This window comes from Chenopodium album, chromosome 6 (genome assembly GCF_948465745.1).
Source record: "Chenopodium album chromosome 6, dcCheAlbu1.1, whole genome shotgun sequence".
NCBI lineage: Eukaryota > Viridiplantae > Streptophyta > Magnoliopsida > Caryophyllales > Amaranthaceae > Chenopodium > Chenopodium album.
Genome location: NC_137839.1, coordinates 14,049,288 through 14,074,039, shown reverse-complemented (window position 1 = coordinate 14,074,039; position 24,752 = coordinate 14,049,288). Strand labels below are relative to the sequence as shown.

General features: G+C 32.5%; 1 protein-coding gene across 1 annotated transcript; it reads left to right on the top strand.

The window, feature by feature from the left end:
* Window positions 1–14,799: 14,799 nt before the first annotated feature.
* LOC145634631 (sulfate transporter 1.2-like) lies at window positions 14,800–19,817 on the top strand. Its single transcript, XM_081686039.1, has 13 exons — window positions 14,800–15,573; window positions 15,934–15,982; window positions 16,097–16,304; window positions 17,172–17,346; window positions 17,500–17,565; window positions 17,653–17,766; window positions 17,858–17,974; window positions 18,065–18,191; window positions 18,311–18,597; window positions 18,716–18,906; window positions 19,042–19,127; window positions 19,243–19,319; window positions 19,426–19,817. Exons 1-13 carry the CDS (start codon window positions 15,256–15,258, stop codon window positions 19,570–19,572), a joined length of 1,962 nt encoding a protein of 653 aa, XP_081542165.1. The 5' UTR covers window positions 14,800–15,255; the 3' UTR covers window positions 19,573–19,817.
* Window positions 19,818–24,752: the final 4,935 nt, after the last annotated feature.

Below are 24,752 nucleotides of genomic sequence, written 5' to 3'. Positions count from 1 at the left end.
TGCTTAAAAACAGTGTTATTCTACTTTAAAGCACAACGATGTCGACAACTTACTTAATAACCAAAAAAGGCAGCAACCATACCACTTCGTCACACTTCATAAATACACTCAAATAATGCCAAAATGATAAAATAAAACTATGACATATTAATCCACATATAAGTCAATGTATGCATACAAGAAAGGGAAATTCCCTGTTTCTCATGGTGAGAAACAAATTTGTTTCTCATAATGGCATTTTCGTGAATAAATCAACAACTTTTTCATTATTGTGGGCTCCACAATTGAATAAAGTTGAATAAAGTTGTTGATTTATTTACGAAAAATCCATGTGAGAAACAAAATTTGTTTCTCACCATGAGAAACTGGGGCATCCTCTACAAGAAAATCTTAAATTTATGACTTTAACATGGTGAAAACAACATGAAAATGCAGCAGCCCCTAACAAAAATTTCAGCAGCATATATTGCACAACAAATTCACCCAAAACCAACCTCAAACTCACAATTAACCTTAGTCCATTATCATACACACTCTAAATACATAATAGGTCAGATTAGGCACAAGATTAGGCACGAAAATTAGGCAATACATCACTTAACACACTCAAATCATATTCCCCTCAAGATGAATTTGCAGCAGCACCTATGCTCACATTTGGGCAAATAATCACATTCAAACTTACCCAAAAACATGCTAATTTAATTTTGGGATATACCTAACATGATTCTATACCATATTAGGAACAAAAATAAACTAAATCAAAATGAAAATAAGGCTGAAAACGTACTGCACAAGGTCAGCAATTACAACAGCAATATTTTGAGCCATAGTGTACATATCATGTTTAAAAACAACCAAAACATAACAAAAATTTATGGAACCAAACCTTAATATATATACTACTTCTAAGGATGATTATCTAGCATAAAAACCAGAAATAAAACATGAATAAGATACCCTCATTTCTCACCCACAAAACAGCAAACAAACATGAAACTCTAGCTAGCACCTTGAATTACAACGAATTTCTAATCTAACCAACTCTAATTTGCACCTAGCCTTAACCTATCATAGCCGTGATTTCTAAAGCTTGGAATAGTGCTAGTTACATCTTAAATGAAGGCCATAAAAGTCAGATTAAATTGCAGAAAGGGTTGCCCACCAAAAGGCCCCAAACGAAGCTCCATTCACCCCTTTGTCTTGATCTTCTTGAGTACAATTGAGTGATCAAATTTTAGAGGAAAAGCAGCAGCAAATTAACCACGAAAATCCCCATATTTGAGCCTTGAGATCACACCCAAATTTTGAGGGAAAAGAGGAGAGAAACGGAAGAGATATGAGCAGCAAAAAGGACGCTCAAAACCATGAAGTTTTGCACGTTCAAAAAGGGGGAAAGGAGAAGAGTCCTTGACAGCTACTTAAAGAGGAGTAAAGGGGGTGTTATTACATGAGTAATTATGGAGTTTTAGACTTTAGAAACTGATCAATAATCAGCCTTAAGGCTGGCGTGAGAGAGGAGAGAAATTGGGCTTCAAATGAGCTTCTTACAAACCCTAACTTAAGCTACACTTATGGGTTTGGTTGAATGATTAATTTAGCTAGGCTTAAGAATGGGATTAGGAAAGCTAATAAACAATTATATATTAATCTATTTAGTCATGAGAGCTTTGAGGAAAAACCTGACCCATAGATAAATGCTAGTTGACCCAAAACTAGACTAGGAAAGGAATATAACGGGAGGCATTTTAAAACGCGTTCAAAAACGATAATATAGATTGTATTATTGATATCTCAAAAATAATATCAATAATAATAATGAAAATAATCATTTAAATTACAATACAGAATTATATATAAAGTTCATATGTACCGAAAAGCGATATAAAAGACGAAAAGCAAAACTAGTAATATTATTCATTTATAATGACCTAATTAATAAAAGGACATTATAATGAGTTTTATAAATAAAAGAATTAAAGAACACATTATAAACAATACCAATTTGATAAACGAGTTGACGGAATCACCCAATACAACTTTATTTATCGATATTGAGATAGCACGTAAAACGTTTTTAAAACTCCAAAAATCATTTTTGTACCTATTAGATTGGTACTTCAGTCAAGGAATCACCCATGATGACCCGTATCAATTGCAATAGGTTAAATATCAAAATTATATATAATTTAGTAACACTTAGTGAATTAATGCTTAAGCTTAAGGAATCACCCTTTTATGCTAATATCAATTCAGACAAGACAAATATAGTTGAAATGATTAAAACTCAAACATAAAACCTTTTAAATAATAACTTTCAATCGTTTCAGTAAAACATTATAATAAGGGTTTCAAAAGCTTGAGATTACCCTTAAATCAAATAGCAATCATAATAATTAAATTAGCATTTCAATTTAGAAATTGAGATTTAAATTAGAAATTAGGCTTTATAGGTTGAAACACATATAAGGTAATGGTTCGAAAATATGGGGTGGTTACAATGAAAACACTAGATCTAGTGTTTTTAGGGTTTTCATGGTCAAATTTGGCCTTATTAAACCAAATTTAGGGTTAAATTCGAAGCCAATTCAAGTTTTTAGGTATGTATTTGTGTTTTTAATTTTTTTGTGTTTTTTTTTTTTTTTATTTTAATTTGTGGGTTTCACGGTGGTTAATGTTGTGTGTTTTGTGTTGTGTGTTTTGCTTTTTTTAATTTTAATTTTTGGGTTTAATTGTCGTCGAAAGTGGAAGCTGTGGTCGGTGGTGGTGGGTATGTTTTTTTTTTCTTTTTTTGGGTTTACTGACGAAAAGGTGGAAGCCGTGGTGGTAGTGGTGAGTGAGGATCTGGTGGTCGGTTAGGGTTTGAGGTGGGGGGGATTTGGGTGTGGGAGGGTTTTCGGGGCTAATGGGTTAGCCTTTGGGGTTGGGTAGGGATCTGGGTGCGGGAGGGTTTTCGGGACTACTGGGTTAGGGTTTGGGTTGGGTAGGGATCTGGGCGTGGGAGGGTTTTCCGGGGCTCTTGGGTTCGAGTTTGGGGTTGGTGGTGGGGCTACTAGGTATTGCAGTTAGGTGGGAAAAGGGTGGAAAAGGCTAGGGTTTGGGCAGTGGCGGTTGAACGTGGTGGTGAGTGGTAGTGTGGGACATGTGGGTGGCTTTTTTTTGGTAGAAGTTTTCGACGGAAATTCCGTCGGGATTTTTCGACGGATTTATATTCCGTTGTTATTTTGTGACGGACTTTTCCGAGCCGGAAAATCTCCACCAACATATAAATTCCGTAGGAAAAGGTCATATTTCCTACCAACAATGCTTTTCCGACGAAAAACGCTCTTTTTCTAGTAGTAAAGTTAGGATTATTGCAAAATAATAAAAATTTAGGATTATTTAAAATAAATTGGGCAAAGTTGAGATTATTAAAGTGTATTTTTTTCTTAATTCTATTTATTTCAGAAAATTATGTTCAGATAAATTTGGACAATGATGAGATTGGTAATTTCATAAACAATTTAAGAGTTATTCTGATCAAATTCAATTTACAACTATATTATAATCAAATATTTGAAAATCAATGCAAGTGAAGTTCTTATGTAAAAGTACATAGTATTCGATCAAATATACACAATGAAGATGTGACACTATTCAAAATATATGCACCATGTTACAATGTCACTTCCTCGAGCTAGATTGGAACCCGTATCCTCCAACACATAAATGTCATACATTTACCATGCATGTCAACCAACTTTTATTAATGTTTTAAATTACATATAATAAACATGATATATTCCTTTTATTTATTAAGTACTTAAAAATTATATAATTTATATATTTTTCACAATAATAGAAAATAAATACATATGCGGTAAAAAAAATAACACTCGAGACAAACGCCCAAACCACGTACTTCCCACATTGAGAAAAGAAGAGAGATTTAAACACTTTATAAGGCTAAAGGAATAAGGGAGACACTCCTTCTTGCCATATGATTTTAAGATGGAACCTCCTTTGGTCTTGTGAAGTGGACTCTTTCTTTTGGTTGCGGATGCGGTCTATACCTATATTTAACATAAATATATGTATTCCCTTTTTTTTAATGAAGAAAAATATATGTACTACTCCCTCATTTACTTAAAATGCCCTAAATTGAAAATGTCAACTGAAATATCCTTATAATTTCGAAGATGGAGATTAGGGGGAAACAAAATAAATAATGAAAAAATAACTAGAAAATATTTTGTCCTTAATCATCAATCATCAATAATCATCAATAACTATATACTAAAAGACACATAAGCAATGACACGTGTCATCGTCTGGTGTGTCCTTAAATATACTTATTTTATTTTCTTTTATTTCCTTTGAGTAAATATTCTTTATAATAAAGTTTAATGAGGTAAAGAAAGTTGACTAAAATGTAAATAACCTTAATTGTAAAAAAATAATAATAAATAAATAAATAAATATATATATACTATTTAGATCTTTACTTGTAGAAAGAATAAAATGCACTAACTTCTGTAAGAAAAATATATCATTCAAAGTAGATTATCAACATAAGATTTTTATTACTTGTTTTTGTTAAGTAAGTTATCTCGATGATAAATATTTACGTAAGAACATCATCAATAACTATATAATTTATTGATTGATAACCATAAATCACTATATAAAATATTACCAAAATATAATTTAAAATATAGGAAAATTTCACAAGAATAATTTAACATTTTGCTGGTTCTCTTAAAATAATTCAACCTTTGGATTAACTCTGAACAATCCCACCTTTGATGTATATTTTCCCATACTAAGCCTAAGTAACCGGTTACCTTAAGATTAGGTTTTTTTTTTCCCCTTTTTTTTTCCTCCATGAACACCTTTCTTCCTCCTTCCTCCATGAACACAACCTTCATCTTAACTTCCATTACCACCTCGTCATTCATCCTTCCTCCATCACCACGAACCACAATAACCACCACCTCCATTTTCGTCCCAACAGCCAGTCAATTACCCCCTTCATCTTTTCTCTATATTACAAAATACAAACCACAATCACCACTGCGAAGGGAGAGAGAAGGAAAACGGGGAAAGGGAGGTTTTGAAAGGTGGAGGCAGGAGGGGGTGGTTTCCATGGGTTTTAGTGTGACGGTGGGGGTTTGTGGGTTATTTGATGGTGGTGCGGACTGCGGAGGTTTGTGGGTTGGTTGATGGTGTGTGGAGGTTTGTGGGCTGGTTGATTTTGTCACGGGAAGACGGAAGTTGGGACGATGGGGGTTTCTGATTTGGTTGATGGTGGTGCGGAGGTGGGTCAGTGGGTGGATTGACGGTGGTGTTGGGGGCTGTGGCGGTGCAGATGATGGAAGATTGACGGTGGGGTTGACGGTGGGAAGCTAAAGGTGGGTTTTTTTTTTCAATTTTTTGGGATTGTATTATATTTTTTTTTTCTATTTTTAGGTTTTTTTTATAAAAAAATTAAGTTTTAAATAAAAGAAACAGACAAACCAATTAGAAGCTAACATGTGGCTTGGCAACCGGTCATAAGGGGTATGGTGACCTGTTGGGTGCGGTGTGGGAGAATAATAGGTAAAGGTGGGATTATACAGGGTTAATCCAAGGGTTGGATTATTTTGGGAGAACCAGCTAAAAGTTGGATTAAATATATTGATATCTAATTAGAGTTCATATCAGGTAGAAGTTGAATAAGAATAATATATTGACGGAATGATATGTAATAATATTATTTTAATTAGGTTGCACATTTTTGGTTGAAATAATAAAGTGATTTTAATAGTGTGTACAAAGAAAATTTATTCGCAAGATTAGTACATAACTTTAAAATTTTTCATTTAGTTAATAAGAAAAATAACAATTTAACAATAGCAGACAGAAATATATAATAACTATATGTTTAAATGCTTAACTTTAAAGTACATATTTAGCTAATCGGTTTTTCATGACTATGTTTCATTTTTGTAAATGTTTCGGTAGTTTAATTCACACTAACTTTTGGCAGATTTTTTTCATTTATTGATAATAACACTGAAAATTACCGGCCGTCATGACACGGGACCTAAACTAGTATATTAATATTCTTAACCCATTGTAAAATAGAAATTTCTCAGCTAAAATGAATTTTTTAAAATGGAACTTTTTCGCTATTATTTTGAAAACCTAACTTCCTTTAAATATAATTAAGCTAAGATGGTTGTGTCAACCATTAGTTTATATGATAATTACATATTGTTTAAATCCAAAAACTTTAGAATTGACCTCTTGATGATACATAACACAGTAATGTGGAGCTCACTAATTGTTTGAAAAGCTTTATATTATCTATGCTATCAAATAATTAGGATCGAAGGATAAGTATGTATAATTGTATCCACTACTTCTTCCATTTTTTTATTCTCTCGTATTATGTATTTGGTCAAACTTTGAAACTTTAAATGTACCTTTTTAATTAATACGATGATATCTTTCAAAAAAAAAAAAAAAAAATTAATACGATGATAACTTTTCATTTGGAATATGGTTACATTCGTCTCTTGTATTCTGGGTGTGTTATTTTTACCGAATTTGATTTTGTCTAAACTTATCTGAACTTACATGAACAAATTAATAAATCTAAACTTATTAGTCCTTAAAACTTACTCCCTTTTTATTCAAAAAAAAAAAAAAAAAAAAAAAAAAAAAAAAAAAAAAAAACTTACTCCCTTTGTCCCTAATTGTTTGCTCCACTTTCCTATTTAAGGTGTCCCCAAAAGATTGCCCCATACTACTTTTGGCATGTTTTCTCCCTTGCACTCTCTCTATCTCTCTCCTCATTGATATTTGTGTCAACCTATGTGCACCATTTTTTGCCCAAAGCCTTAATAAAGTAGATTTATAGTTTGGGGCAAACAATTGGGGACAGAGGAAGTATTTTAGTAGTAATTTAAACTTGAGTAATTCTTTTTAAATCTTGTTTTCCTTAAAAAGAACTTATCAAAACTTATTTGATCTTAAATAAGTGAAAATAAGGTGAAAAGAACAAACATGAATTTTCTCATTTTCTTTTGACACGTTTGTCAATACACATTTTAAGGGCGTGTTTGGCAAAATATAGTTGTGAAGGTAGTTGTTAGCTGTGAAAATAGATTATTTACTTATGAGTGTTTGGTAAATTAGCAATTGACTAGCTGTTACATATAAAAATTAGGGAAAATGGAAATTAAAAATCCAACCTTTGCGCGGTCTGACAATAAAAATTCAACCTTCCATTAATCTCATAAAAATACAACCTTTATACCCCACCTTCTCTCACAAATCCATTTGACCTTTAACCTATTAAACAGGTTAAAAAGTTTTTTTTTTTAATTATATTAATTTCCCTTCTCACTCCTCCTTCTCTATCCTCTCTCCAACAACCCACCAATCCCGCCACCCCCAACCATCCACCAAAAACCCGACCACCCCAACCAACCTAAAACCCGACCACCCTAAAACCCCGACCACCCCAGCCAACCCCAGCCCACAAACCCCGACCCTAATACCAACCACCCTAAAGCCCTGACCACCCCAGAACCCCGACCACCCTAGCCACCCATGAAACTCGACCCACAAAACCTCAGCCCTACTTACATCAACCACCCTAAAACCCCGACCACCCCAGAACCCCGACCACCCTAGCTAGCCAACCTAAAACCCGACCACCCCTAAACTCGCCCCCTATTTCTTCTTGTTTAAGGGTATGGGTGTCGTGGGTGGTCGTGTTTAGGGGTGTCGTGGGTGGTCGTGTTTGGGGGTGGTCCGTGGTCGAGTTTGGGGGTGGTTGTGATGGTCAGTTTCGGGTAAGGGGTGGTAGAATTTAAGGGTATGGGTGGTCGGGTTTCAAGGTGGTCGGGGGGGTAGGTGTGGTGGTTTCAAGGTTGTCGGGTTTCAAGGTTAGGGGGCGGTGGGGATGGGGATGTGGTGGTCAGGTGCGAGTGGGGATGGGGTGGTCAGGGAAGGAGGTGGGGATGGGGATTTTGGCTTTTTTGATTTTTTTTATTTTTTTGATTTTTTTATTTTATTTGTTTTTAATGATTAAAAAATAATTGACCAATTAATGGCTTACACGTGGCACATAACTTACAAAAATCGGTCATCAAAAGATAATGGATCTGTGGGAGAAGATGGGGTATAAAGGTTGGATTTTTATTGTCAGACCGCGCAAAGGTTGGATTTTTAGTTTTCATTTTTCCTAAAAGTTAATATTTTATTTGTAAAACTATAGATTAATTTTCAACAACTACCTCTAATTTCAAAAGCTAATATTTCTAATTTTTATATATAAAAGCTACCTCCATCACTAAAATTTACCTTAATCACTACATTGTCAAACACTCATATTTTTTTTTCCACTACTAAAATTAAGCCGAATTGCGACCGCCTCGGACGGTCGTAGAAAATAGCAAAAACGGTCGCAAAAAGTGATTACGACCGTCAACGGTCGTAATGTGGTGGTCGTTATTCCTTTGGTCGCAAAACGAAAAAATTACGACTGCTTGACGGTCGCAATTAAAATTACGACCGTTTTCAGTATTTTTCAACGACCGTGTGAGGAACGGTCGCAAATTAATATAATTACGACCGTTCAGGCGGTCGCGATTCTGGGAAATAGCGACTGGTTTTGGCGATCGCAAATTAAATTAATTACGACCGTTTGTTTAGGCGGTCGCAATTCTAGAAAATAGCGACTACTTCTGGCGGTCGCAAATTGTTTTGATTAATTAAAAAAAAAAAAAAAAAAAACACTCACTGACTGTATTTCGAAGCCAGCCCCACCGCCACTTTCCACCCAACCCACCACCACCACCCTGCCTAAACAACCTTTACCAAGCATACATCGCCGCCATCCCAAAACATTTGATTTTATAAAAAAAAATACCCTAAAAAACCCCCACAAAATTATCAAAATTTAACGAAAATCAAACTATACTTCACAAAAATATGAACAAAATCAACAAACACGAACAAAATTAACGAAAATATGAACAAAATCAACCAAACACGAAAAAAATCAACGAAAATATGAACAAATCAACAAAACACGAACAAAATCAACGAAGATATGAACAAATCAACAAAACACGAATAAAATTGACGAAAATTTGAACAAATTAACCGAAATAATTAACAAAATCAAGGAATATTCGAAATCAATCACAAAGTTAACAAAATTCTAACCAAATATGAACAAAGTTCGCAAAATCAAACAAAATCAACGAAACTAAAAATTAAACCCAAAATCGACAAAATTCGAACAAAAACTCAAAACAAAAATCAAAAATAAAATCAAACAAAATTTGTATAAAAATAAACATGGAAAATCGAATAAAAAATGAAGTATAACACAAACCTTTCCTCATATTTCTTCATTTTTGGGTTTATATGGTCAAATTGGACCATAAAAAACTCCGGATCTGGAATTTTTATGGTCCAATTTGACCATAAACACCATAATTGTTTGTTTGTTGACAAAAATCCGAACACCCAAAATACTTTGTTGACGAAAATTCATAGAAAAAGAAAAAATGAAGTAGAAAAATAGACCAAAAATGGAGGAAATAGTGGTGCAAGCGTCGGTTAATGGAGGCAAAGAGACTTAAGAAGAAGAAAGGAAAGAGAAAGCTAAGAAATGACTAGAGAGATGGAGGAGCGTGAGAAAAGGAAAAAGGAAAGAGAAAGATAAGGAAAGAGGAGAGAGAAAGGAAAGAGAAGAGAATGAAAGAAAGAGTAGAAGAACGGCGTGAGTGAAGAGAGGGTTAGGGTTTGGGTGAATGGGGGTATCCTTTTATACCCTATTTAAAAAAATATATATGAACCCCTTTTGCGACCGCTTTTTTGTACTTGCGACCGTTTAAAAAACGGTCGCAATTTGTGACATTTGCGACCGTTTATAAAACGGTCGCAATTTGTGAAATTTGCGACCGTTTTAAAAACGGTCGCAATTTTTTATATTTGTGGCCGTTTATAAAACGGTCGCAATTTGTGAAATTTGCGACCGCTTTATAAAACGCTCGCAATTTGTGAAATTTGCGACCGCTTTACACGGTCGTAATAGATTATTTTTCTTTTACAATTATTTTTCATATGTTTTTTTTTTAAAAAAATTTAAATACTCTTGCGACCGTTTTTTGGCAAAAACAGTCGCAATTTTGCGACCGTTTGAAAAACGGGCGTAATTTTGCGACCATTTGAAAAACGGTCGCAAATTGCAACTTTTGCGACTGTTTTTATGGCGGTCGTAAATAAATGGTCGCAATTTGGCCGAATTTTAGTAGTGTGGTTTGACTTGTTTGGCATGGTCAAGTCAAACTATTAACAGCTATTTAAAAGTTAATGTCGAACACGCCCTTAACCATTAATTAAATTTTATGTCCAAAAGTGCACATTTTACCATTTGATTATTTTTTCTCTTAAACTACGGGCATGTTCACATTTACTTAATTTCAGTTCAATTCAGTTCAGCTCCAATCAGTTCAGTTCAGTTCAGCTCAGCTCCTAATTTTCCTCTCTCATAAAATATTCATTTCAGTTCATTTCAGTTCAGTTCAGCTCAGTTCAGTTCAGTTCAGTTCAGTTCAGTTCAACTCAGTTCAGTAAATGTGAACAAGTCATACGTCTAATATAAAGAATTTAGAAAATTCTCTTAAACTATAAATTGTGTCTTGATTTTAAATTTAAGGTTAATTTTTAAATTAGCACCCAAAAATGTAACCATTTTCGAACTAACTACCCTTTTAATTTATTATTTTAAATTATCACCCCTTAAATTAAATAAATGCTTAGATTACCACCCATTTTTAAAATCCGGTGGATTTTCCGTCTGTAGGCCCCACCTGACACTTATTTTGACCCTTTTAACTGATTTTTTCCCCGAATTTTCACTTTAGAAACGCTTTCTAAACTTTAATTCTCATTTCCTTCACCAAATTCTACCATATTTCAAAGAGAAAAATGTGAAGTGAAGTTAGGAGAGTGTTTTTAAAGAGAAAAATCAGGGAAAAAAATCAGTCAAAAGGGTCAAAATTAGCATTAGGTCGAGCCCACAGATGAAAATTCCACCGAATTTTTGAAATGAGTGGTAATCTGAGCATTTATTTAATTTAAGGGGTGGTAATTTAAAATAAAAAATTAAACGGGTGATTAGTTCGAAAATGATTACATTTTTGGGTGGTAATTTAAAAATTTTCCTAAATTTAATGAACATTTGGAAGCGAATGCATTGTTATATACGGAGTATATATATGTTCGCTTAAATTTATACTATTACTAGTTAAAGTCCCGTGCAATGCACGAATTTTACTAAATTACTTATATAGTTATTCCGTACAACGTAAATTTAACAATTATATCCAAAAAAAATTATGGTATCCGAATATATGTACTACTTATTTATGCTAATTTTTTTATAACAAAAATTATTTAATGTAAAATATTTACATATTAAAATATTTCCTTTAAGTTAGTATGGAAAAAATATTAATCGCTAACGTGGAAGGTGAATATTTTATACGCTATAAATACTTTTCATGAAAGATCGACCAAAAAAAGAGGAAAGATAAGTTGGAGGGAAAATTTTTAACCAGAGGATGACATGTGTCATCACTGATTTCGCTTTTAGTATTAAGTTATTGATTGTACATTGGATTATTTAAGACCAATTCAAACTCTGTACTTGGGTTTTTTTTTTTTTTTTTCTCTCTCTGAAATATACTTGGGTTCACTTTGCTTATGTTATGGGTTGGCATTGAGAAAATCCATCAAATTCGATATGGATGAACCTAGACGTGATATGGGATCTCTCAATTTCTGACCTTATATGTTTAAGCAAAAAATAGCAAGTTTTTTATACACTCTTCAATTATTTGGAGTTTTAAATAGCAAGACGGTTCTCATGATGGCAACTTGCTTGTATTTTTCTTTTTTAATCAAAAATTTAAATTAAAAATAGTACTACTCTATAAACTTGTTTATATATTAATATTAATCATCATAATAATTGCTTTATTTTCGCACCCAAAAAAAAAAAAAAAAGAAAAAAAAAAAATCCTTTATGTTGCAATAAAATACTGTATTTTTTCTTTGAACTACATTTTTCGATTGATAGTAGTGTGGTTGATATCTTCTTATGCCATCATTTTCTAAGAATCTTATGCATAACTAAATTACAACCTTTCGACTTTATGAGAAGCTTTTATTTTTGAAAAAGTAAGGTGTTTAGACTTTAGAGTGATACATGTGTTGGTAAGGTGTCATTAACGGTAAGGAATTAAACATCTTAAAATAAATCACAAAGAGGGGAACATATATACATATGACTATACGAGTACTTTGTTTTATAATACTTGTACCACATTGACATGCTATGGAATAAGAGAGTAAAAGGTATAGTTACTATAGTAGCTTAAGTGGTTAGAGTTTCTCTCCTACTTTAAATACTTTTGTAACATGTGAAGGATGTATATTGCAAGTAATATGCATTTGTAAGAGTTAGGTCAGGACAAATGCATGCGGGCCAATAAAAGAGGGTCAATTTTGATTGGGATTAAACAAATTTTGTACAAAAAAAAGAAAGAAGAAAGTGGCCGGAAAATTTTTAATCAGAACATGACAAGTGTCATGTCAGATTCGCTTTTAGTATTATGTAATTGATTGATTGAGTTAATCCATCCAATAATTATGAGTCTTATGTTCTTTTCAGCTTATTTTCAGTTTAGTTTAGTTCCTAATTTTCTTCTATTATAAAATATTTAGTTCATTTCAGCTCATTTCAGTAAATCAGAACAAGTCATATGTAGTAGTTGCAAGTATTAACGACCTACATATCAATAAATATAGATCGAGTACACCTTTACTGAAACGGAACATCAGATATATGTTCTGTCCATCTCAATTTAATTCACCCACTATCAGACTAAGGGCCTAATCTGATTTACCGAATTGGGTTGAATTGAACTGAACTTATTGGAGCTAAACTGGACTGAACTGAATATTTTATGAGAGAAGAAAATTAAGAATAGAATTGAACTGAAATGAACTTATTGAATTTGAAGTGACTGAATTGAAAATAAGCTAAAGAGAACAGACCCTTAGAGTATAAAAAGTTGTGCTAAAATCAAATTGTTTAACATGAGACCAACTCTTTTCCATTTGAGCATCACTCAATCACTCATCTAGAATACTAGAACTAATTAACTAAAAATAGTTGTTTTAGTTTTGCCTTGCTATGTTATGATTTTTTTTTTTTTTTTTTTTCCTTGAAGAAACATTACCCGGGCAATTTTATTCACTTTTGGACTTAATAATGTGTTTCAACTTATTTGATTGATTAAATGTACTCCCTCCGTTTCATAATGTTAGTCCCATATGGAATCAATCACATAAAATAAGAAAAGAAATATATTTGGAATCTAACATTAAAGTACAACATAATTCATGATTAGTTTACCTTATTTAACTTTTTTTGATTTTTTATTAGGAAAGCACAAGTTATAATTGCATAATATAAGGTAAAGATTTCCTTACTTAGAGTTATGTCATCAATCCACAACCAATCAATTTATACAAAAATAAAGTTATAAATGAAATATATTCAGTATGGGTAGATCTTTTTGAAACGCCCAAAATAATATATGGGACTAACATTATAAAACAGAGGGAGTAATAATTATCGATAAGTTTAAATAAATAAACACAAGTTTCGGTTAGTTTATTCAGAATAATATGTCGTTTACAGTGGTTATAAGGTATAAATGTATAATACACTCATAAAAAGGTGTTATGTTATAAGGTATAAATGTATAATACACTCATAAAAAGGTGTTATGTTACTTTCCATTAGGACAGTATATATAATTATATACGGACTATGACAGAGCTATAGGATATACGAGTACCATTTTTTGGCTACCCATAAAATGTGAAATGTGATTATGTCACTATCCATCTACTTATCATATGTGTAGTATACAATTGCATAAATCATAAGCCTCCCATGAAGTCTTTTTAAGGTGCACTTTTTCTGTCATGCTAAAAAAGGGCAACCTTCTAAAGTTCTAAACAGACTTCTAACAGAACTGAAGTAGTGCTTCCTTTAAAGATTTGCAAGATGACTTTATCACTTTCTTAAAACTAACGACGGTCGATGATCTTTGAGGCGGTCCCCCGATCATACGCATTTTCTTACTATTTTAGTGGAGGATTTAGGAGGAGTGACTATAGCGAAAAAGGTTGTACTTTACCAGCTTAATCTTGCTCGTGCTAGTCTTATTTTGGTTTGTTATGTTTCGCTTTTATTTCCTCCGCATTTCCTAACTTGTTAGTGTTTCCCTTTCGTTTTTCGTGGCTTTAATTTGATCCCTCGTTTTTTCACAGTACGCTTTCACAACTTCACCAGAGGGTTTTTTTTTTAAAAAAAAAAAGTAACGAAAAGGAACAAAATTCTAGGGTAACATTTGTCAATTAGATAATTAGTTAAATATTTAGGGTTGAAACCCGGGTAAGATTTAAATTTCGTCTCCAAATCTAAAATAATTATTACCACCTCTATTTCTTTTTATTTGCAATGTTTAATATAAAAAGAAGTTACACATACATTAAATGCAACAAATGTTAATATATTTTATTTTATTTTAAGATGACATCTGCCTCCATATCTTTCGGTCTTTCCTCACCACACACCCCTACTTTTTCACTCTCTATTTAATATTCACAAACAAATTTTGCCTATGATACCATTAAAAAAACATCATTTTTGCAAATAAAAAGAAATAGAGGTTCTAAACTTTGGACTTAATGTGTGGATGAGATGAATTTCTCATACATATGAATTACATCATAATTATTAATTACTACTCCACTGTTCTAGCGTCAAATTCATCTGGCTGCTGACGTGGCTAAGCTAACTTCCTTCTCAGCCAAACTACGTCAACGAGATCACACCATTATATAGAAAGTCAACTATATGCACATAAATCATTGATTATATTAATCAGTGAAGAATCATCTTTAATTTTCTTCTGATGATAGTTAATATACAAGTCACATTTTGAATCTAGATCATATAATATCCACATTCATTTTATTCATAACACTTGCGTAACACCCTTATATATACTTGTCACAATACATCTATAATATTTCATGAAACAAACAACAATCTAATTAATTTCATCTCTTTTTTTTTTAGCTAATAATTTTGAGGGACGACTAAAAGAGAGGTTCCAATCACCAACTATGAGTCGCATTGGTGACGAAAACATTGTTACTAGTGCAGCCTCATCTCGCCGTCGACCGGAGTCGTTGCCACAACTCCATAGTGTTGGAAGGCCTGAAAAACAGACTATATGGCAAGATCTTGGTCATACTTTCAAGGAGACTTTTTTCCCTGATGATCCTTTGAAGAGTTTTAAGGATCAACCGGCCTCGAAAAAATTCGTCCTTGGGCTACGCGCCGTTTTCCCCATTTTCGACTGGGGAAGACAGTATAACCTTGCCAAATTTAAACATGACGTTATTGCTGGTATTACCATCGCAAGTCTTTGCATACCACAGGTAACAATAATTTCTATTGTAACGTCTCTTTTTAGTACTGACATTCTATGATGCACGGACGCACAGTTACACCCCGTCTCTAACATATTAGAGACGCGTGGTAAACAAAAAGAAGTGCACTCCTTTATTTTTTAATCAACTATTAATTAAGTTGATTTTTCTGTTGTATAGACAGTTCAATTATTCACTTAATTTTCACTCATCATAACTTTTTTAATTTAATTGCGTTCATGTGTATTAGTTTCTGACCCTTACGACCACTAACCCTAAGTGATCGCCACGAAAAAATAATCCTTAAAATTGGCCTTGTTATATTGCATTGTGATAATCGCAAATGTTTAACATTTTTTTGTGTTGCAGGACATTGCGTATGCAAAACTTGCTTATCTCAAACCTGAATATGGATTATGTGAGTCCTACTCCCTACTATTTCATACATGTATATCGTTTAGATAAGAAAATGATGCAATTAATATGACATTTTAACCTTACATATATGCATATATTTTTGTTACACTTGCAGATAGTAGTTTTGTACCACCTCTTATATATGCTTTCATGGGAAGCTCAAGAGATATAGCTATCGGTCCAGTGGCGGTCGTCTCGCTCCTACTCGGGACTCTGCTTAGTGCTGTGATTGATCCTGATATTAATCCAGTTGAATATACTCAACTTGCATTAACTGCTACGTTTTTTGCTGGTATCACTCAAGCCACACTTGGTTTCTTCAGGTATATATGTATATCACTAAATCATCTGTTGTGCCCATTTGTTCATGTATGGCTAATCTTACGCTTATTTGGAATTATTAAAATGAGCAAATAAATAGTCTTATTACAGTTAGTTACCTTTTGGTGCAAAATACAAGTAGATTTTTTAATTGAGATATATGTGCTCTTTTCTGTGCATTATTAGTACAAATGTAGTTAATATAATGTTAAATATTTTTCATTAACAATTTTATATTAACTCTCCTACTCTCTGATTATACTAAACAAAACTGATGGGAGTATAACGTACAGGAACATCTCTTCTATTCCCTTGATTAAAAAATCTCTCTTAACCTACTTTGTTTTTTTAGCTTAAACTTATCTTTGACATGACTAAATTTTGTTTAATATTTGTAAAGAAATAATGTTATATGGGCATTAAATAAAGTATTTAACTTTCAAACGTCATACAATTTGTGCACTTTGAGTTGTACACTGTATATTCACATGTTATACTTTTACCATAATTTTTTTCACCATCATATGCTTTGTATGTTCTTTTGTAATATTCTTTTGTTTTTGTTTGGAATTTTTCTGAATGTAGAATTAATACTCTCTCGGTAAATATATATGAAGCTATTGAAAAGGATAATTAAAGATATTATTAGTTAAAGTTACGTGTTGGCAAGTATGTTAGATCAAAGTGGAACAACTAATCAAAACATAGAGGAAGTTTTTCGACTTAAGTTTGAATGCTCGAAAGCAAATGTTTGAGGAAAAGGCCTTAAAAATCGCAATTATTTGATTTAGTTTAGCTTAAGTTGATTGATTTAGATTAATTTTGTAAAGGTGTATGATCTAATGAAAAGTTTTGCCTCTGATTGTTAGGTTGGGCTTCTTAGTTGACTTCCTCTCCCATGCCGCGACTGTTGGATTTATGGCTGGTGCAGCCATTACCATTGGTCTTCAGCAGCTCAAAGGCTTGCTTGGCATAAAGAAGTTTACAAAGGACACTGATATAATCTCAGTTTTGAAATCGGTTTTTAGCCAAGCAGAGCATGGAGTAAGTATTATTCTTCATTACCTTTTCCAATGCCAAACATTTTACATACTTTGTATATGTTACTGGCCTTATTGCCTTGTGCTTGCTGATTGCTGGTCTAAAATGATCTCTTGGTTCGATTACTGATACCGGGTTTTGTTTATATGTTGACAGTGGAACTGGCAGACAATAGCTATAGGTGTATCATTCTTGATTTTACTCTTGATCGCCAAGTATATTGTAAGAATGTTTCTGAACTAGACAGAGTTTTTGTTAGGCAATGTTAGAAATTTGGTTGTAAACTCAAATTATTTATTTCTTTTACAGGGAAAGAAAAACAAGAAACTGTTTTGGGTTCCTGCAATGGCTCCCCTCACCTGTGTTATCCTGTCGACTCTGATCGTGTTTGTTACTCGTGCTGATAAGCATGGGGTTCAAATTGTGAGTACTAAAAAAAAAAATTCATCAAGTTACCCTGTGATTACTTTTTTTGTGCAAGTAATGAACTGTGTTAACATATTGTTTTCGATAGGTGAAACACATAGATAAGGGAATCAACCCGCCTTCTGCTAACAAAATCTTTTTCACCGGACCTTACCTATTGAAAGGAATCAAAATTGGTGCTATTGCTGGTGTAATTGCACTTACGGTAAGAAAATTATATAATACCTCTTATATACCTCACTTCAAATCCAAACTCTGCGAAAACTTAATATTTTTTGTGAACTTGATGTTGCAGGAAGCAGTAGCAATTGGCAGAACTTTTGCAGCCATCAAAGATTACTCTATTGATGGTAACAAAGAAATGCTTGCCTTAGGAAGCATGAACATTGTTGGCTCAATGACATCTTGTTATGTGGCTACTGGTAAAAATGATTGCTTTCGGATCTCAGTATTACTCCCTCCGTCCCATATTTGATGTTACAATCATTAGTACAACGAGCCTAAGAGTATTAATAGTATACGGTATTGGTGTGTTTTGCAGGCTCGTTCTCTCGGTCTGCAGTGAACTTCATGGCTGGTTGCCAAACAGCAGTCTCTAATATAGTCATGTCAATGATTGTATTCTTGACCTTGATGGTCATCACACCTCTATTTAAGTTCATTCCAAATGCTATTCTCGCTGCCATCATTATATCCGCAGTGATTAACCTTGTTGACATTGGAGCTGTAGTTCTCTTATGGAAGATTGATAAGTTCGACTTCATTGCTTGTATGGGAGCTTTCTTCGGAGTCATCTTTATATCTGTTGAGATTGGAATTTTGATTGCGGTATGATAACAACCAAACAATTCTACACTTCCAAGTTAATTTCATTCTGATGTTGCTGTTAATATTGTTCTTTCATTCTAGCCTTGACCTTTTTTTTATTTGTTGCATGATGTATCAGGTTTGCATTTCATTTGCCAAGATTCTGTTGCAAGTAACAAGGCCAAGGGTAGCACTACTCGGAAACCTTCCTGGAACTACGCTTTACAGGAATATTCAGCAGTATCCAGCTGCTTCAACCATCCCCGGTGCTTTGATTGTGAGAGTCGACTCTTCAATCTATTTTTCAAACTCAAATTACGTCAAGGACAGGTACTTATTTGTTTCATGATACTCCATTAGTCACATTTCGAACAATTTTGATGCTTAAAATGATTTCAATGTCATTGAAGAGATTTCATAAGCTATTTAAATTATACATTAATAAGTTAATCTATTCTCTTTCAGGACTCTGAGATGGCTAGCTGATGAAGAAGAGCTGAACAAAGAAAGTAACCTCCCCAAAATTCAATATCTGATTATTGACATGTCTCGTAAGTCATCTCTCAAAATAATGTTATGATCTTTCATTCCTCATGAATGCTTACCAGCACTAGAGTAAACCTAGCATCTTCTAAATCGTCGTTTTTTTATTCCCTTTGCTTGCAGCTGTGATCGATATTGACACCAGTGGTATTCATGCTTTAGAAGACTTAAACAAGAGTATTCAAAAGAGAGAAATACGCGTAAGAACTAACCATGTTACATTGTTCAAGTACTTGTAGGAATGTCTTGTGAACTCGAAGTATCAAAGAAATCCTAACATTTTCTCTGTTTATTTTTTTTAAACAGCTTCATTTAGCAAATCCAGGGTGTGTTGTTATGACAAAACTACATGATTCCGGGTTTGTAGATGTTGTTGGACAAGACAATATTCATCTAACAGTTGGAGATGCTGTTCGAGCATGCAATAGAAAGATACTAGAAGAAACAGCTTGATTTAACTCATCAATCTCACAAGTATACTTGAGCTAACTTTAACCATGATTCCTCTGAAAAATCAGTGCGGTTTCTAGTGCTAAAGCTTGATGTTTTTGTTATACAACATGTTAACTTGAAACTATCCATGTAAATATGTACTCTTCTCTTGGTAAGATAACATTAGGTCGGTGCAAGCTGAGCCGGTTGTCTTATGATATGTGATTATCTTCTAAACACATTTTTTTTAATGGAGCTTCATTTTTGATGTTCGGCTTTTGATCCTCCCATTCTACTGAATCGTTCGAGATTGAGAGTCCTTGAGAGGTTACTTCTAATACAGATCTATACAATGTACAATTTGAAGTGGTACAAAGTATTGATCAGTGTGATCACTGTAATAATTTACCATTTTAAGTGTGTGGTTGTGAATCAACCTTTAATATTTTATGAAGAATGAAATTTCTAATTATTGAAGCTTGGAGTGAAATTGACTATAGAGTAAAATTATGGGTTATCAATCTTGTTAATTAGATCAACACAAATTCCAAATCATAGAAAGTGTGTGTGTGTGTGTTTTTTTTTTTTTGTTTTTTCCTTCTTCTCCAAACTTTGAACGTTGGGTTTAAACATATAACAAGTGCTTAACTTTTGGTGGATACATGTTGCCTTTGCCCTTGATGTTGCTAGATGCTACTCCCTTCTATTTGTGGGGACCGGAAGGGGTCACTATGACACGCACTATGACACGCACTATGTCACACACAAACCCCAATCAACCCAAAATCATCTGTCCCACAATTTGTGTCACACTGGTGTTCCACTAAATATGATTGGTTCTTTAAAATATTTATTTGCCTTTTAAAATTTGAGAAGTGGGACCTTGTAATTATTACAACCAATAATATTAAGTGGAACACAAATGGAACATGAAAAATGGGACAGAGGATTTAAACCCCCATATAAGCATTAAATTTACACTTGAAAATCGTAAGAAGTTAATAAATCATCAAAATATAAACACTAATAACACTGATTTACGCGTGTTTTTGTCATGAATTCCTAATTTTATACAATTTTCAAAACTATATTTAACGCTTAAATATAGCCCTTATGGCTACGTAAAAGGTTAGGGGTACACTAAGTGTACAAGATTCCTTTTGTACACCACCAATAAAAAAACGCCAACTCATCAATGTAATAATGGAAACTAAAAAAAGAAGAGGGAAAGGAAAAAAAAGAAGAGGAAAAGATGAGCGCCAAAATTTTCAGCCTAGGCGCCATTGTGAGGAAGGTGAGAGGCAAAATTTTCAGTGGGCAGCAACAATTAATGGATAATACACCATTAATTTCCCAATTAAGCATCAAAATTTCCCATCTTCTCCCCCCAAAATTTCATCTTTTCCCCCAAAATTCCTTGGCGAAGAACACATCCAATTTGAATAAGGGAAGAGTTGTGAAAAAATTATTCAAGTGTGGATATTAATTTCGTCAATCAGTTACAAATATTCGCAGATAATCTTGTTAATTGCTGAATTATTTCGTTTAAAATTCCTAATTTGATGATTTTGATAATTTAGGGTTTTCATTGTTTGATTTTGAAGTAGATGATTTTTGGGTAAAAATTAGGTTTTTATAAAGATTGAATTGAAAGGGTAAATCATTTAGATTAATAGATTGATTTGTATGTTGTCTTTGGTTTTGTTTCTTGTGGGATGTTATTTAATTGAATGAGTTTTCTGGGTTCCATTGTAATGGAAGCAATTGTTAAATGGAATCGAGGTTTATTTGTTGTCAATAATTTTATAGCATCTGTTTTTTATACGTAGGATCATTTTGTCAATATTAAATTAAAATTTAATTTTATAGTATCTTTTTTTATTTTGTTGAATCTGAAATAAATAACAGTAGTGTGTTTGACATTGTGGCAGTGAAATGGAATGCAAAAACATGTCCCCTCGTTTGAACATTAATCTTAATGAAGTGATAAACGATGTGATTAGCTCAATCAGAGATGCAGATCGAATCAAACGATGTAACAGAAGAAGAAGCAGCAATGCATGCCATTCGATTATTAATGAAGAAGCTGAGGTTACTAACATTAGTAATGAAGAGATTAAGGTTGAGGTTAATAACAATAGAAATGAACATGATTCTCATAATCGGTCAAACGGAGATGAACAAGTCAATCGTACTCCGGCTGTGGGTATGTATCTTGCAAGCGGTGAAGAATTTACAAGGTTTTGCCATATGTATGTCTTTGAGAAAATGTTTGTATTTGTATGAATTAGATATGAATCAGTAAGCCAATATTTAAATTGATCATGTTAATACCATTTTGATGCTGTTTAAATTCGGAAAGATGTTGTTTTATGGAATTTGATGCTCAGAAATGCGGAAAGGTTTTGGGTTTGTAGTGGGAGTTTCATAATTTCAGATTTAAAGAAACCAGACCTCAAACTGTTTTATTGACGATTGGTAACATTAGTATTTAAAAGTACTAATTTTTATTAGGACGTTACTATTTATGGGTAATAGGTGAATGAAATATAAAATGCAAACAAAAATAATAATAATTGGTATATTGAATTTAAATTAATCATGACTCGAATTGTTTTATTGATAATTAGTATCATTGATATTTAAAAGTCTAATTTAAAATGGGAAACATTAGTATTTATGGATATTATATATGTGAATGAAAACTAAAAATAAAACCCCAAAAAAAAAATGGAGTAGTTTGGATTCGAACACGGATCACTTATACATAATAGGAAAGCATTCACCAACTACACCAAGGGGTATCAGCACATATATTTATCGTATTATTTATTTATTTGTACTATGTATATTTATGTCAAATATATTAGATGATTCTATTAAAGACAATATGATTCCTTAAATGGTAATAATACGCTTATTAATATATTATGATGATTATTGTATGTTGTTGTTTGGTTTAATAATGTGTTTCAACAAAAAAAAAAAAAAAAAAAAAAAAAAAAAAAAAAAAAAAAAAACTTAAATATATTAATCAAAGTGAGATATTTTAATAGGCGGTCAAATTTAAAACTATTTCAATTGCACACCGTCATTCGCTAAGGGTTTGTTCTCTTCGCCTTATAAAAATAATTTTTAGGTCTAATAAGTTCAGATTAGTTCAGATAAGTTATAATAATGTCCAATAAGTTACATAAGGTCTAATAAGTTACATTAAGTTAAATAAGGTCTAATAAATTTCAATAAGTTCTAATCAAGTCTAATAATAAGGTCTAATAATAAGTAGGAGTGTCCATTCGGTTTTTGGTTTGAATTTAGCCCAAATCCAATCCGATCCGAAATAAATTTCGATTTTCAATTATCAAATCCAACCTGATCTGAATCCCTCACCAAATCCAATCCGATTCAAACATATTTAAAATTCAGTTATTTGGACTCGTTACGAGAGTGCAAATTAAAATACGTTGCATATATTTTGGGCCTAATGCGATAATAAAAATTAAAATACAATAATATAAAAAAAATTATTTATTAAAAGTATAGTTGTACACGATTAATAGAAGTATTGAAAACGTAAATAGGTTACATGATAAATAGTAATAATTATAATAATAGTTTAGCATGATTATATTAACAATACTTATTTTTAAACTAACAATTTCATATTTAATTTATTTCGGTTATTTGGATTCAAACAAGGTCAATCCAATCCCATTCGAACGTCCGAATTTTCAAAAAAAATTCAAACCGATCCGATCCGATTCGATTTAAAGTTTGGATCCGATCTGAATTAATAATTCAGTTTTGATTTGATCTAAAGTTCTGGTATAGTGAAGAATCGAACACGAATCACTTATAAATATATAATAGGAAAGCATTGACCAACCAAGTCATGGGGTATCAACACGTGCACTTATAAATATTAAATTTATATATGTTATCCATTACTAAGTAAGTTTCAATTAATTAAATTGAGTTTGAAATCATACATGTATATATTAAATTTATCATATTAAAAATCATCCACTAAAATTAAAAGAACTATTTATATAAGTTATTTGGGAATTAATATAATTGTTTTTGTATGTTTCGCATCATATCCATCAACATAGGTTACATTTATTGTAAGTTGGGTATTAAATGAAGTGGTTATCTTTTAAAATTTCTTAAATTTGAAAAATTGTTACTTAAAAAATACTTTTTTTTTAGAAAAATAAAATACTTATTTAAGAGCACTGTGTAGATTTGATTTACTAAAAAATAAAAATTAAAGATTATTTATAGGTCCTTTTTTTATTATATATAGAGAGTTACACATAAAAGTATAACTTTATTCCCTTAAAAGAAATTTTAAAAAAATCTGACTTTGTTATTTTGATATATTAAAAACAAATATGATTACGTAAAATTGGAAAGTTATCAAACCAATGTACTGTCATAGAGTTCGAACAAATATGTTTGATAATTTCGATTTTTGTAAAACATAAATGATTCGTTCATTTCTTTTGTTAGTTATGATTCTATAAAACCAAAAATGATTACTTAACATTTAAAATTTTACTGAAAATAAAATGAGGGAAGATTTTCGCTAAACTCCCATTCAATGAACTCTTAATGGTGGTAAAATTTCAGGTGGCACTGACATTTAGCTTTGGAAATAGTAATTGGGAGAGAAAAAGTAATTTCCCTTTTCACCATTAGCGCATACTTAAAGTTTCTTCATCTCCTTCAATATAATAAAATTTGATTTATTCATTTGTCTACTGATACTAAACATATTCAGTGAATACTTTTATTAGTAACTTGATACCAAGAAATATAATTTAAAAACAAGTTTATGGCACCACTTTGTTGGGAGTAATGCAAGTCGAAAGATTCGATTGTATTAAGCTATGTTTAATGATAAGTTTCTTTTCTTGCTTGCCCTGGCAGGGCGGAATTTCCCTGGGGGGTGGAACGAAGAGAAGTAGGATATTCATCAAACTAGTTAACTTCGTACTTTCGTATCCCACTTGCCCTGCCAGGGCGACATTGCCCTGGCAGCCAGGGCAAACGCGCGCCCGGTAGGGCTGACTTGCCCGGGCAGACCGGGCAAAGCCTAAAGTCGGGTTCTTGAGCTGTGCTTGTCGCGCCCGGTAGGGCGGACTCGCCCTGGCAGACCGGGCGGACCTTGCAAAGCTTCGGGAACCGCGTTTTGGCCG

Excerpts from the sequence above, each read along its gene's own strand:
- LOC145634631 (XM_081686039.1), top strand. The coding sequence starts at position 15,256 with ATGAGTCGCATTGGTGACGAAAACATTGTTACTAGTGCAGCCTCATCT. Across the intron at positions 17,347-17,499 it reads TTAGCCAAGCAGAGCATGGA|TGGAACTGGCAGACAATAGC; the intron begins GTAAGTATTATT and ends ATATGTTGACAG. Across the intron at positions 19,320-19,425 it reads TTCAAAAGAGAGAAATACGC|CTTCATTTAGCAAATCCAGG; the intron begins GTAAGAACTAAC and ends TTTTTTAAACAG.